Source organism: Xylona heveae (assembly GCF_001619985.1).
Source record: "Xylona heveae TC161 unplaced genomic scaffold L228scaffold_1, whole genome shotgun sequence".
Taxonomy (NCBI): Eukaryota; Fungi; Ascomycota; class Xylonomycetes; order Xylonales; family Xylonaceae; genus Xylona; species Xylona heveae.
The window spans coordinates 2,538,792-2,553,168 of NW_017264193.1; the positions used below are offsets into that span (position 1 = coordinate 2,538,792).

At 48.8% G+C, this 14,377-nt stretch overlaps 4 protein-coding genes across 4 annotated transcripts; 3 read left to right on the forward strand and 1 right to left on the reverse strand.

Annotated features, from left to right (window-relative positions):
• Positions 1–695: 695 nt before the first annotated feature.
• On the reverse strand, positions 696–3,955 carry L228DRAFT_216932 (hypothetical protein). Its single transcript, XM_018330134.1, has 3 exons — positions 3,495–3,955; positions 3,381–3,429; positions 696–3,326 (listed from the first exon to the last, which is right to left on the reverse strand). Exons 1-3 carry the CDS (start codon positions 3,805–3,807, stop codon positions 806–808), a joined length of 2,883 nt encoding a protein of 960 aa, XP_018192277.1. The 5' UTR covers positions 3,808–3,955; the 3' UTR covers positions 696–805.
• A 143-nt stretch (positions 3,956–4,098) lies between these two features.
• Positions 4,099–5,672, forward strand: L228DRAFT_243223 (Snf7-domain-containing protein). Its single transcript, XM_018331636.1, has 5 exons — positions 4,099–4,303; positions 4,371–4,585; positions 4,683–4,743; positions 4,803–5,060; positions 5,119–5,672. The coding sequence occupies exons 1-5, from the start codon at positions 4,298–4,300 to the stop codon at positions 5,242–5,244; spliced, it is 666 nt and encodes a 221-aa protein (XP_018192278.1). The 5' UTR covers positions 4,099–4,297; the 3' UTR covers positions 5,245–5,672.
• Positions 5,673–7,316: 1,644 nt separating this feature from the next.
• On the forward strand, positions 7,317–9,132 carry L228DRAFT_265094 (protein serine/threonine phosphatase 2C; the record flags this gene model as incomplete). Its single annotated transcript, XM_018334652.1, has 2 exons — positions 7,317–8,669; positions 8,728–9,132. 2 exons carry the CDS (start codon positions 7,317–7,319, stop codon positions 9,130–9,132), a joined length of 1,758 nt encoding a protein of 585 aa, XP_018192279.1.
• A 691-nt stretch (positions 9,133–9,823) lies between these two features.
• L228DRAFT_254939 (MFS general substrate transporter) lies at positions 9,824–11,800 on the forward strand. The gene is made up of 2 exons (XM_018333861.1): positions 9,824–10,145; positions 10,210–11,800. Exons 1-2 carry the CDS (start codon positions 9,962–9,964, stop codon positions 11,370–11,372), a joined length of 1,347 nt encoding a protein of 448 aa, XP_018192280.1. The 5' UTR covers positions 9,824–9,961; the 3' UTR covers positions 11,373–11,800.
• The last annotated feature ends 2,577 nt before the right edge of the window (positions 11,801–14,377 follow it).

Sequence of the window (14,377 nt, forward strand, 5' to 3'; positions counted from 1 at the left end):
TTGCTCGTCAAAGTGGGACTTTGAAAGTCCCTAGTTACAGTTGAACCCAGGAGAGTGTTGGACGTTGGAAAGTAATACTGCAACTAAAGATAATGCTACGAAAAGAAAAAGGGCTCAAGATGCGCATCTTGAGTATTTAGAAGTGAATAGAAAAGGACAAGACGAGAATCGGACTGGGAGAGAATAGGACTGGAAGAAAATAGCACACTGACAATCCAAGACAATTCCACGTTCCATGTGCGAAAGCTATGCTACTATGTTATGTACAAACGGGCATGCTTGTTTGCTTGCTGTAAATGAACTCATTATTGAATCATTGACGGGAGGAAAGACGCACATAAAAAAAACAAGAAAAAAGACTGGTGAGTGAATAGGACGAGAAGAGAAGGATAACTTTAAGAAGGAAAGGAGTAAAAAATGAACGAAACCAAGAAAGGAAAATAACCACAGGTATCAGGATCAGTGAGAATCATGTTCATGAGGGATAGGAAAGGAGAATAACTTGTCTGTGGACCAGCAATGCATTGATCCGGCAGAGAAGTGGGAATGAAGGAAGAAAAAGGGAGAAGTAAAGCAAAACAAGGTCAAGTCACAACTACAAGAGGACCGAGTGGTGAGGGGCCATGAGTTGAGAAGGTAAAGATCATCAAGAGACGCCGTTGCGTACGGAGAAGTGTATGGGAACAATGCAAATGAAAAAAAAAAAAAAAAAAAGAGAAAAACGCCGTAGAACCGATCAACCGATAACCCAGAGCCTTACAAAGAACGTCATCTACGACAAATTGAGGGAAAAGCCAGGCTATTATCATAGATCATAGCCTCCGGCAATGCCTGGTGCGGGACCGTCCAAATCGACTGTCTCGACGCTCCTTCTCAGGTCGCGACTTTCCCGGTAGAGATTCGAAAAATATTTTCTTGCAACCTCGCTTTCGCGCTTGATCTTTTCAGTCTCGTCGCGCCGAATGCCCAAGTTCTCGACATTCTTCTCAAGTCCCATCCGCAGGTTATCCGCAGGGAAGCGAAGCACCTTTCGAACTTCGCTGGCGATTCGGTTGGAATTGGTATGGGTATAATCCATGGCCGCGAGTGTTTGTGATAGTTTGGCACTCAGTCTGCGCGGCAGAGCTTGCGGAATAGATGCTAGGGCATATGATACACCGAGAACAACAGCGACAAACATACCTGGTACGATGAGTCTTCGCATGTCGTTGCGGCTGAGCACCCGGGCGGCGCCAAGAGCGCCATCTATCCAACCGACTCCGCCAATCATTCTGCTGCCAAGAACACCAACAACAGTCACAGCCATGCTGGTACCGGCGACCTTCTCTTGGCGTTCCCAAAGACCGCTGATATCGAAGAAGTCCCAGACTTCAACGTCGGTATGGACTTGGCGAGCGAGAGCATCCCGCTTGCGTGTAAACATCATGTCACTGCGGAAGGTAAGGTCGGTGTATTTTTCGCCGAGATGAAGAATGCCGAGCGATTTGATGGTGTTGACCCCTTGGACAGTGCGGCCGCGAGCTGCTTCTTCGCAGGAAGTGACGGAATTCTGAATTTGCTGGAGCATAGCGGTCTGTATGTCTTCGGCGTATTGGAACGCTTGGAAGAGACCGGGATACGGAACGCCAAGATCCTGTTCGGCCACCCGAGCAATTGTTTGTGAGATGGTCTCACGACTTTGCTGGTAAATTTCCGCACAGCCTTGCTCAATCGTTCGGTCAATGTCGTCGCTGACTTCGGAGCGCGCGCGCTTTGATTTCTCGAATTCAGGCTCAAGCTCATTAAGTTGTTTGGTCATGCGATCAAGCTCGGATTGGGCAACATCACGGTTGACGTTGGCAAGAGTGTGCAGATCGCCGAGGATGTTGAGCAGGTATGTCCTAGCCGGAGCAAGCTTCGAACGGGCCCGCTTTTCGAGGACAAAGCGTCGAAGGGCGGCCTCGAGATTTTCAAAATCCTCAATCTTTTCACGTTCCTTGCCTTTCCCCTTGTCCTTGCCCTTGCCTTCTTCGGGTGGCGATCCGGGCTCGCCATGCTTGCCCTTTGGTTCCTCGTCATCGTCATCACCCCCATCACCATCCCTGGGCACACCACTGGGGCCGTTGCCTGAAGGATTGTCACCACCTCCGCCATTGGGAGAACTGCCAGGCGCGACGGGAATGGCGTTGGAGGAGACAAAGTGGACTAGTTCTGCAGATTCCTTGAACGTAGCCGGGCTAAGGTTTGCGACTTGTTCGAGAATCATCCGCTGGCATCGGTTCTTGTCGCGGATGTTGTCAAAGCCATTGACAACCATGAAAATGTACGCCTTTTCTCTAGCAGCATTGAAGATAAACTCTTTGGCCGAAAGGGTGAAGTGATTAGCAGCGGAGACAACAAAGACAACCACGTCAATCTCTTCCTGGCGTGCAAACACTGCAGTGGTCTTCAACGAATCATTGTTTAGGCCAGGGGCATCAATTATAGAGATGTCCACCACCCCATTGTTCAGTAAAGACTCGTCCACACTGCGAATATCCTGCACGTAGACCTTGCACTGGCTATAGCGGTCATTGTCGATGACAATCTCCTCAAGTTGCTTGAGGGCATAAACATCATATGTACTCTCGTCGTGGCGCTCATACTGCATTTCCTTGTGAACCGCGTGCACTTCCTCGACGCCTCCATTCTCCCTTGCATGAAGAACCTCGCAGAAGATACTCGTGCATGGCTGTTGGTCTTCTGGCAGAATCTTGCGTCTCAGTAAAGCATTACAGAATGTAGATTTCCCGGCATTAAGGTCACCGGTAACAAGGACTTTGCTCGAAATGTCCTCAATGCGGTCTCGCAAAGACAAAAGATGACGAATGCTGTGGCCGATTTTCCCATCCAGCAAGGATGCTATTGATCCTTTCTCCAGTGAGTGCACCAGCTCCGATTGTGATAGAGCTCCCAACTTAAGGTCGATCTTGAGAACCGAAAACTCCTGCGCGATTTGGTGACTGAGAAGCCGAGGTTCAGACGCGCGTCTCTGTTCAGCGGAGACGCTTGATTCCGCCTCGTCATCATCGCCCGCATCATCGCCAGCAAACGTCGCGGCGCGCCTTAGACTTCCAGGACGGGGAGCGGAAGGGTCAGAAGAGTGAACGAAGTCGCCAGCGGTCGAATGCGTGTGGACAATACCTGGCCGAGGATCAGTCTGCGACCTTGCAGGAGACCTCGCAGGCGAGCTTGTGCGTTGAACTGAAGGATAATGGGCCGGCCAGCTTGTGTTCATCTGCTGAAGTTCTTTCAAGGTTTCAATGGTGCGGTTAATGGCTCGACCAAGGGCGACACGGTTCTGATTGCTAATAAAATAGTTAACAATGATAAACAATAAAGCATACACCAGCTTCGCATACTAGTATAGTTGATGGATATGGCTTGCGAGTACTCTTCGCTCATTTTCCGCTTTTCAATCGCGTCATGGTTAGCTCAACTTGATGCATCATCTGTATTTCCGGATGAACACTTACAAGCAGCAGTTGGATCTCCAAGTGGCGAGCGACTTGGTGTTGGTCTGTCTTCTGTGATTCCTGGATGCCATCCACCGATAGCGTCGGACGACTCTCCAGCGATGCTCCCTCCATAGCCAGAATCATTATCGAGCATTGCGGTAAGCGCTGCCGCATGAGCCGATGTGGCGCCAGAGCCTACTGTCATATAGCCTGGTCGTCCGGAGCCTCTAGGCTGTCCTACAACAGCACGCAAATCGGAAGCAGGATCATTGTTGGAGGATGAGCCTCCGGCGGAAGAGGACTCGCCACCGGAGTGAGGATCTTGGCTCATGGTGAAGCACGCACGTCAGCTGAAGCTCTGCTCCTCGACGTATTTCAGTGCTGGAGTTATGCAGAATAATATCGAAGCTATGGGCGCCGAGGGGGTGCTCAAGCTGCTGGGAATGAGACTGTTATGGTTTGATCATAAATCATCATCATGCATTTTCTTGGCGTCTTTGGGTCTTCGGCTGGTGGCGTGAGTTTTGAGTCTACTCGGTTACCGTAACTCTACGGCTTTTGTAAAGAGCTCATAACGCAGATTTGTTGATAAGATAACTGTCACCAGCCCCATGATGGCGGGAGGGGCGAGCAGCAAGTAAGAGCTCACAGGCAGCTACTCGGTCTACAATTCATCAGACTCCGAATAATTTTCTACGAAAGAGAATTACACAGCCATTAAATTTAGCTAGGAAGATGTGCTCGTGCTGATCGACTTCTATCTGTCTATCTTCGAGAGCAACACCTTCTTCACCACCGTCGAGCTTATCATAACTGACACCATGAATGTACGCAGAGGGAGCTTCTATGAGCTGCAAGTCTTTCACGGCTGCCGAACTAACTGCTAATTTACAGATTGTCGAATGGGCATTTGGAAAGCGTATGACGCCAGCGGAGCGTCTGCGCAAGCACCAACGAGCTTTAGAGAAGACACAACGTGAGCTTGATCGGGAGCGCGTTAAGCTTGAGAACCAGGAGAAGAAGCTGGTGCAGGATATTAAAAAGAGTGCCAAGAATGGCCAAATTGGCGCTTGCAAGATTCAGGCGAAAGATTTGGTTCGAACGAGAAGGTATAGTTGCTATTAGAAGCAGGGATGATGGCGCGCTCGCGGTCCCGGAGTTCCTTCGCAGAATCGAAAACATACTTATGGGATTGCAATAAACCAGATACATTCAGAAGTTCTACCAGATGCGCACGCAACTTCAGGCAATCTCTCTGCGTATTCAGGTACTTTCCCTGTCCTTCGCAATTTTCTTGAGTAGATTCTAACCTACGACACAACCCAGACGGTTCGTAGCAATGAGCAGATGATGCAGTCGATGAAAGGCGCCACGGCTCTTCTGGGAAGTATGAACCGCAGCATGAATCTTCCTGCTCTTCAACGCATTGCGATGGAGTTTGAAGGCGAAAACGATATAATGGATCAACGACAAGAAATGATGGATGATGCCATAGACGACGTTACCGGCCTTGAGGACGAAGAGGAAGGAGAGGAAGTTGTCAAGGAGGTTTTGGACGAGATCGGCGTCGACCTGGGCCAGGCTGTATGTGATACCCTGACCCAAATTCGCGATAGAGCTACTGACATGGGAACGATGACAGCTCGGAGAGACTCCATCTGGACTACAAAAGACAGCGGTCTCAGATGGCCGTGTGGCCGAGGCTATTGGAGGTGGCGATCCAGGCGACGACGACCTCCAGGCCAGGTTGGACAGCCTGCGGCGATAAAGAGGTGGATTGACTCCCGACAAGGCGGATGCAATCTGCCACATACCTATATTTGAAGGAGGCGGCGTTTGTTTGGTTTAAAGCGCTTTTTCGAACCTTGAACCCCCCTTGAATGGTTATTTATTCGTTTCTTTCATTTTATGTGAAATTTGATCAACAGCTTCTCAAGATATATCCGTCTGAGGTGGACTTCATGCGATTGTATTGACCAAAGGCCTGGTACTATTCGCATGGCTTTGGTGTTCCGAAGTCAAATGGCAGATTTCATCTTTTTTCCCCCTGTGTATACGCATGAATGGGTCCATGGGCTAACATATATGCACCACGGATTTGGAACTCTTATAATTAATAGATACCATTGATAAACCCCTATCACGGTCCCATAAAGAATTTCAGTTGCTTAATATGGTATGTCGATCAGGAATATTCGAAGTCATCATCCTACGTAAGTGTCGTCTAAGATTTAATATGTAAAGACGCGGCTAGATAAATTATACAAAAATCGTTCACGATTAATTGTTGTTGCTATCGACGTCTTTCTGTATAGCTATCAAAGTGAGGACTAAGGGGGTATTGAACCAGGATCCAATAATGCTCCACTTTATAGGTGAGGAACACTTGAGGAAAGTCCGCGTGTCATTGTGCACCAAGTCAGGGACTAAAGTCAATAGTTTGATAGAGGGAAGTGCTTGCGATTGTTTAGTGGGCGACAGTGGCGTTGACCAACCCCACATCCTCTGGGCCCGTTCCCCATCCGTTTCCCCTCGATCCTTGATTTGAATTATATCGCCTCAAGCTCTCTCTCTCATTATTAGCAGTGTCTAAACCCTTTGTTTCTCTCTCCCTTCCTAGGTTATTCTTAAATTGGTTCTCTGCCGTGTGTTCCTGCCGCTGACGCATCTGCCGGCCTTGCCGCCCGAAGTTCCGTTGGCGTCCCAAAGCTATCCGGCTGTCTCTCTTCTTTCGCAGGCTTGGTATGCCGTCCGGTCAATGAAGCTGTATACTTCAGTACGGCCCAACTTGTCATTGATACTTACCTTCAGCGTAGTGAACAGACAGCTTGAAGTGGAACACATCACGCATTGGCAAGGTACTACACAACGCGAGGACGACCCTTTCAATTCTACAGAAGCTGGGATTCAATCCTTAGTCACAACTAAAATTAAACATACATTGATGATTCGAGAGTGTTTCAACCCAAAATAAAAGGTGCTTGACAATTGAGTTTTCCGAACTTCACTTAACCTTTGCCGTTGCACGTCCTGACGTCCATCCGTGAAGAGGAACCCTTACCAAGTAGGCGAGGGGCGACTTGTGTCATCGTTCCCGCCCCGAAACGAAATACCAAGAGGGCAAAGGATCCATCATTCACTGGACTCAAGTCCGTCGGCAGTTGGGTCTAAGCTCCCCCGATTTCGTTATCCACCTCTACTAACCCCGAAAGACGACAATCCACCACCTGAGCACCAACGCTCCCCTCTTCAGACTGTCCATCCTCTCGATTTCCTACTCTCCGTCTATTTGCCCTTGTGAGCCACTTCAGACACGTCTTGCATTGCGCTGCTCGAACCGGTTCAGACTCTCATTACTCCGGCGCTGCGCCATTGATACCTACGCCCGGAGTTGTCGTGGGGGGCTTAAAGGACGCGCTTCCCAGAATCATGTAAGCGCTGTCGCCCGTCACTTATAAGCGCTGCATGTCCAACGCATACTGATTGCTCACGCAAATGATTAGATTTCCTTTCAAAGGAATATCGATTGTACAGGACCAGCGAAAATATAACAGACGACAAATCTACAATATTCGCACGTTTATCCTAAGCCTGAACGACCGCTAAAACCGGTACCTTTGTCCCCGCCACCGACCTCACTCCGCATCCATCCCCGCCCTGACGAGCGCACGAGACCGTTATCGATATTATCCGACAACCCCTCTCCCATCAGAACGGTTCCTGCACCCCCCATTGGCCTCCCGATTGCTGGTCCTCGTCAAGGGACTACAGCTCATCTCTATCAATCTGGCAGGTTCCAAGCGTTTGAGCTTCTCCTCACAAGGAGGGCTGCTCAACAGAATGTTCGGCACCGCCACATCGACATCCAACAAGGACAATGGGAACACGACTAGGGCCCAGTCTGTGCCGTCAAAATCTCAGCCGGATGGCGGGCTAACTGTCCCTGAGAGTGGCGATAACTATGTGGTGGAGAAGCGACACAGCATCAGCGTCAGTCCATCGGCCAAAAAGAAGGACGATCAGGCCCATTCAGCTGGTGACAAGAAGCGAAGAAGTAGTGGCGTCAGTAAAGCGAGCGCATTGCTTTCCAGCGCGAAGAATTCTTTGCATCTTTCTGGTTCCTCAAATTCGTCTGGCGATGGCCCGATTCAGACACCGATTCAGAAGCTCGGGAAGAAGGACCCGGCTCTCAGCGTGCCGCAGGGCTCTCTCAATAATTCGGCCGGTGAATCGTTCCCGGGCCCACGCTCCACCTTTCGAGTCGGCGTGACTGAGGACAAGAACAAAAAGTGCCGTCGAACCATGGAAGACACGCATGCGTACCTTTACAACTTCCTATCCACTCCCGCCCCTGTCGTTGGCTCTCCTTCGAGCTCCCCGCCCAACAAATCCGCCATCTCAGACCGTTCCAATTCAGACTCGAGCGCATCCGGTTCCTCATCACAAGTGGTTGAAACCGACAATGGATATTTTGCCATTTTTGACGGTCATGCCGGCACGTTTGCTGCCGACTGGTGCGGCAAGAAATTGCACTTGCTGCTCGAGGACTGTATTCGACGGAATCCCAATACACCGGTCCCTGAGTTGCTTGACCAGACCTTCACCATGGTCGACCACCAGCTAGAGAGACTGCCTTTAAAGAACAGCGGGTGTACTGCAGTTGTTGCGGTCTTGCGGTGGGAGGATAGGATACCTAACTCGCATTCTGCGACGGGTTCCATGGCCCTTGCCCCTGCCACAGCTGCCGCTCTCAGATCTAGTTCTGGGGAAGGACTCGCCGCGGACTCGTCGAGTTTAGCAGCGCAATCGCAGACGAATGTGTCAGGCACTGCTGGCGACGACTCAAAATCAAGCAACCTGGCCACACCCGTTGCTCATTTGCGGTTACAAGAGTCGGCCTCGCGGCAACGAGTCCTTTACACGGCCAATGTCGGCGACGCTCGAATTGTGCTCTGTCGCAACGGAAAGGCCCTGCGGTTGTCCTACGATCACAAGGGTAGTGACGATAATGAAGGAAAACGCATTGCCAATGCCGGCGGCCTTATCCTGAACAACCGCGTCAATGGCGTTTTGGCAGTGACCAGGGCTCTCGGTGACTCGTACATGAAGGATCTTGTCACTGGTCACCCCTACACGACGGAGACAGTTGTGCAGCCAGACATTGACGAATTTCTTATTCTCGCATGTGACGGTGTATGTTTGTCCCTTCCAATTGATCAAGAGTGAGAAATGTTGCTAACCTGCGAAATAGCTTTGGGACGTCTGCTCGGATCAAGAAGCCGTTGATCTCATTCGACATACTGCTGACCCGCAAGCCGCGTCAAAACAGCTCGTCGATCACGCACTCTCACGCTTCTCAACAGACAATCTCTCATGCATGGTCATTCGATTCGACAGTAAAGCTGTGCAAGGCACAGTCGAGCGGAAAATCGAGCCCATTGGCGTTGAAGGCGATCCATCGAGTACAAAAGATGGAGGCATCAGCGAGGCAGACGCCATCGTTGCCGAGGCCAAGAAACAAGTTCAAGAGAGTGGATCAGAGTTGGAGAACGTGACCACTCAGAGTATAGTAGAAGAGAGTGAAGGCGAGTCGGGGCCGGAGTTAACTCCGACTGAAACCGATTCGAATCAGAAACAGCTCGGCAGCAATTGTTGATATGTGTCAACATATCAGCCGCCGACCTAGACTTTTGCCGTGACAACTATTCTCTGGAGTCTTACAGCGGCAGAATGAACCGGTTGGTGATCTTGTGGATCCTCAGAAGGGATGCTTTCTCATGCATCCTGTTTCCCGTCAACGACTTTCTTCTATTATCATTGTCGCTATCACTATCATTATCCTCATGACATTATTCCTTTTCATTGCTTTTGTTACATTTCTCATTTTCGCTTCAATCTCATTGTTTGGAATGTTTTCCTCACAGAGGGGTGTTACCATGGTACAATGATGACCTGTCTACTTTTATCTTTTCTAGAGTCTACTTCTATGGCAGTACTAGGATTCCGGCAACTCTTTATGCAAGGCAACACACGTAAACATGGCACCAGCGGGCTCTGATAGCTTAACACTCAGCATGATGAACGATATTATTTTTATTCATATCTATGCTATAACATGTTTCTACAACTGTTTATATTATTGACCCCAATGACTTGATTTACCCTTTTGGGGTCATTTTATACAAAGCCATGCCCTAGCGTAGTGATATGCATTTTATCGTGCTTGCGATATCTGAAAAAAGTGGAGAGTGCAGGGGCAGCGATACGCAGCTCATCGGGAGTCCACCGCTAGACAACGGTTATACTCGGTACTGATAACACCACTCCTCTTAGCTAAGTTACCATTGCGCGATGGCTATGAGTCAAGTGAGCCCTTTTGTCTGCAGATAAGGACAACGATGTCATAACACTACCGCAGCTCTTCATTGCACACGGGTTATATTTCTTTCCGCAATGTGGCTCACAGGCCTACTGCGGTGAACAAGATGTCTACGACAGATGAGCATCAATTGCCCACCATCGAGCTGCAATCACGAGATCAGCATTCTAATGAACATGGCGATCTTCATGAAGCGGCCTCGCAAGGGCAAGAATTGAAACCTGTTGACCGTGGACGGGATGCCTGGATCGTTCTCATCGCCACCTTCGTTATCGAGGCCTTATTTTGGGGTATTATCCTGGGCCATCTTTCTTTCTTCTCTGGCACTTCAGGCTGGCTGACACAATGCTGCAGGCTTTCCCATGTGTTTTGGCATATTCCAGAACTACTACTCCGATCTCCCCGAGTTCAAAAATGATCGAGCCAACATCCCTATCATTGGAACCCTAGCTCAAGGTCTCTATTCCGTTGGTGCTCCGTTCTCTGCGGCCCTGACGAAGAGGTTTCCCAAACACCAACGACAGCAGATCTGGGCTGGCTGGCCGTTATGCATCATCGGCTTGCTAGCTGCATCTTTCGTGAACTCTGTCAACGGTCTTATCGTGACTCAAGGTGTACTCTACGGTATAGGCTTTGTGACACTCTCTTATCCCACTATCAGCATGGTGAATGAGTGGTGGGTTGCTCGGAAAGGCATGGCATTTGGCCTCATATCTGCTGCTTCAGGAGCCACTGGCGCCGCGATGCCATTCATCCTCGAGTCTCTTCTTGCCAAGTACGGACACCGAATAACCCTTCGGGCCAGTGCAGTGGCAATGTTTATCCTCACAGCTCCGCTGCTCCCTCTATTTAGGGGCAGATTACCACCTTCTGAAACTGCGACTTTGGCAAGGATTGATTGGGCATTCTTCAAGCGACCTCTATTCTGGGTTTACGCATGTTCGATCTTTGTCCAGGGCCTTGGGTTCTATTTCCCGGTCGTGTTCCTGCCCTCTTACGCGACGTCTGTTGGAATGCCTACCATCAAAGGTGCTCTGCTTTCAGCCCTGATGTCAATCGCTCAGGTTCTTGGTCAATTTTTCTTTGGCTTCTTGTCGGACAAGAACCTATCGGTGAGCTTTCTCGCAATCGCCTGCTGCATTGTAGCAGCGGCGGCGTCCTTTGGACTCTGGGGTCCGGCAAAATCTATGCCGCTGCTTGTTGTTTTTAGTCTTATATATGGCTTCTTCGGGTTCGCATTTGGAACCATGCGCGTCGCAATGGGTCTTGCAGTGACCAAAGATCCGTCCAATGTGTTTGCCACCTTTCCCATATTTGTGTTCTTGCAGGGAATTGGAAATATCCTTGTGGGACCTATCAGCGCCGCCTTGGTGTCTGGGAAGGCTTCACCGGGGCGTTTCGGTGCAGGTCTCTACGAAAGCACAATCATTTTCACAGGCTCGTCGTCTATTCTCGCTGCGCTTATTATAGGTTTGTGGCACGGCTATCAACCTCTAAAGGCTTTGCTTAAGCCGTAGTCCTGAAATGGACCGGCTAATGGTCATCATGAGACAAACAAAAAGTTAGTAAGAGACTTTAGAACGCAATCTTGTAGCAATAGAGGTTTACCAGGGAAGATATGATTGGGAATTTTTGGCTTCTTTATCACGTGGATCAAAATGATGCCCCGCCGCCCCAAGCTTCCACTGCATGTATCCGTACAACAACAGCTATTTACAACGAATAGTTGTTTATTTAGTTCCTTCTTTCTTTCTATAGACCAGACTAAACATTTCTCTCCTGCTGGTGGATACCAATCTGACCCGTGATCGCAATAGAACATGGTGGTGCAATCAATCTTTGCGTCTCATCCATCATTGTGACAATTTCCAGTTTGAACACCTTTGCGTTTATTCTTTTTCTTCTTCTTTCCCTTCTCCTTCGAAGTCAGGCATGCATAGACCGCAATCCGCCGTACCTATCCGCCACCTGCCGCTGGTTTAATTATGAGACTCTTATGCAATGCCGTTCACACGGCCTCGACAGCTTCAAACGTCACGACACCGATCCGCCGGTACGGCGTTCATTGATTTTTCAAGGTACGCCAAAACCCAATGGTATACCACTCCGGCCTTGGAGCCAGACTATGGCTTGGGTTCTCGGCCTTCCTTTGTTCTTTGCTCATTTGGAGCAAGTTACATCAGACAAGACAAAATCCAGGGGTCTCCAGAGCCTTCAAAAGCCTTCATATATCAGCGTGTCTTGAGTAATTTCTCATCTTCAGCAGGAACAGGAGCCGATGCCAGCCAAGACAGCACGACACAACATAACTGTCTGGTTTGGCTGTACAGGAGAGCTAAATATCAAATGGACGTGGGATCGAAGGGGATACGCTCGCCCAAGACCCAGAACGCAATGTCCCTCCCTGCTTGAGATGCGCTATTTGGATTCAGTATGCACAAAGGCAAAAAGAGATACATTTTCCCCGCAAGCTGTCGTGGTCCAGGGCGCAGACCGAATAAGCTCGGAGGACTCCATAAGGTCTATTGCTTTGCCAGTTGTCTTCATATCTCCTAGTTCCACACTGATCCTGGGATTTTTAGAGTGGTTCGTCAGTTGATGAGTAGATGAAGAGCAGAGCCCCACTGACTCGTTGACTCGTTGACTCGTTGCGTCGAAAGCGGGGAGATGAATGCCGGAGAGTCGAAGACTCTTATCCGCCCGTGTGTACGTGTATCTCAGCCGCAGCATCAAGTTCCTTCTCCTGACTCTGGGCTCTGCTCTGTTTTTAAGTATGCAGCAGGTGCCACGTTCCATCTGCATTGCGCAGTAATGTGTGATACAGCGGTGCCATCATTTAGGGAAGTAACGAATCATCAATTCCACTTATTGGGTGGACAAGGTCGTACCATGTTCTATTGCCGTTACCGTTACCGTTGCCGTTATCGCTGCCTTTGTAGATGACGTATCGTCGATGCCTGTTCCTATGGCAGTCGTACGTGTGTCAACGGAGTTCTATAAGTCTAGAGCAAGACAGTTGTTCGAAGAGAAAATTCTTTCAATGGCTCGGATTCGGCGCGTTTATTTGGATAATAAAATGAAAACTGAAGAAGAAACCAAGAAGGATGAGAAAGAACTCCGGAGACTTCAATGCTTTCTCTCTCATCCTGACTCTGTTCGGAGTATTGAGCTCAAAAATATCAGAGGAGAAGGAAATAATCAAATGACTTCTTGCATGGTTCCCACTTCACTGTCATGTATAAAGTCTTCTCTCTATTGGAGATTCGTTCAAGGGCTTCTTTGAGAGGATGTCTCTGAAAGCGGGGTAATGATCCATATTTTGATTGAAGCCATGAGCATGAGCTATTTGGCAGCTCTGCTTTAGTCCTATAGTTCTTTTATCGGTTAGGTGTTTTATCTTTCTGTTCATTTGAAGGTGTCCAGCCCACCCTGGTAGGCTGTAACAAGGGCTTGATTGTTATTGCCACGGTGCATGTTCGATATTCTTGAGGTATTGTGTGCGATGTATCCGTCAGCATCTGTCTTAACTCCTTAACTTCCCAAGCTTTAGCTAGGGCTCAAGAGCAATCGGAGCAATCGAAGTCATGGGAGAGACAGGAAAGTCTATTCATAAGGGTGTTCTCCTTCTTATTAAGATCGCGTAACCGCCGACAGAGTCAGCCATTTGCTGCTTTTTCATTCGACTGAGCGGCGGAGGAAGAGGATTGCGGCCACTTTTGAGGAGCAAAAGTTCATCAAATGTGCTAATTCCTAATCAGGCTGGCTGCCGCTTGAACCTCCTTTCTATTTGCTCCCTCTTTCACAAAACAAGATATCAATTTCGATCTTCTTCTCCTCAACTGCCACTGTCCAGTCTTTTCCTTCCAGGAATCTTAAAAAGCCCTTGCCGTTGCTGTGGTGTACATCTGTACGCCGTTGAGTATAAGATATACTGTGTTGTATATCCAACAACGAGAAATGAATCATTCCTTCGACAAGAACAGATCATTCTTGTACTGGGTTTTGTTTGTAGAAGTGCTGGAGGTATAAGCCATACTCTTGGAAAAATTATGAAATTCTCGCATGGCAGCTTTGACCATACGCCGAAAGCGAGTTTTCTGGAGACCTCCTCCCTCGTTCTGGGGTTAATTTCTATTTGATCTGTTGAGTGTTATTGCCGCTCCTTTTGTTGGGTATTTTGTTCGCAGAATTTTCTTTCAAAGTCGATGTGTTTGCATTATGTTGTTTTAATTGCTTCTGAAACCAATTCGGTTGCAAAGGAGCTTGCAAAGGAGCAGCAGGTATGAACCACTCTCTTGGAAGAATAACGAAAAATTCTCCAGGCAATTTCGACCACATGCCGGAGGCTAGTTTTCTTGAGACCTCCTCCTTCTTCCAGGGGCTAACTTCTATTTGATCTGAGGAGTTCCATTGCCGCTTCTACTGTTGGATATTTTGTTCGCAGAAGTTTCTTTCAACGTCGATCTGTTTGCACATGTTGTTTCGATCACTTCTTTTACCTGTTCTGACGTGTTTATTAAAG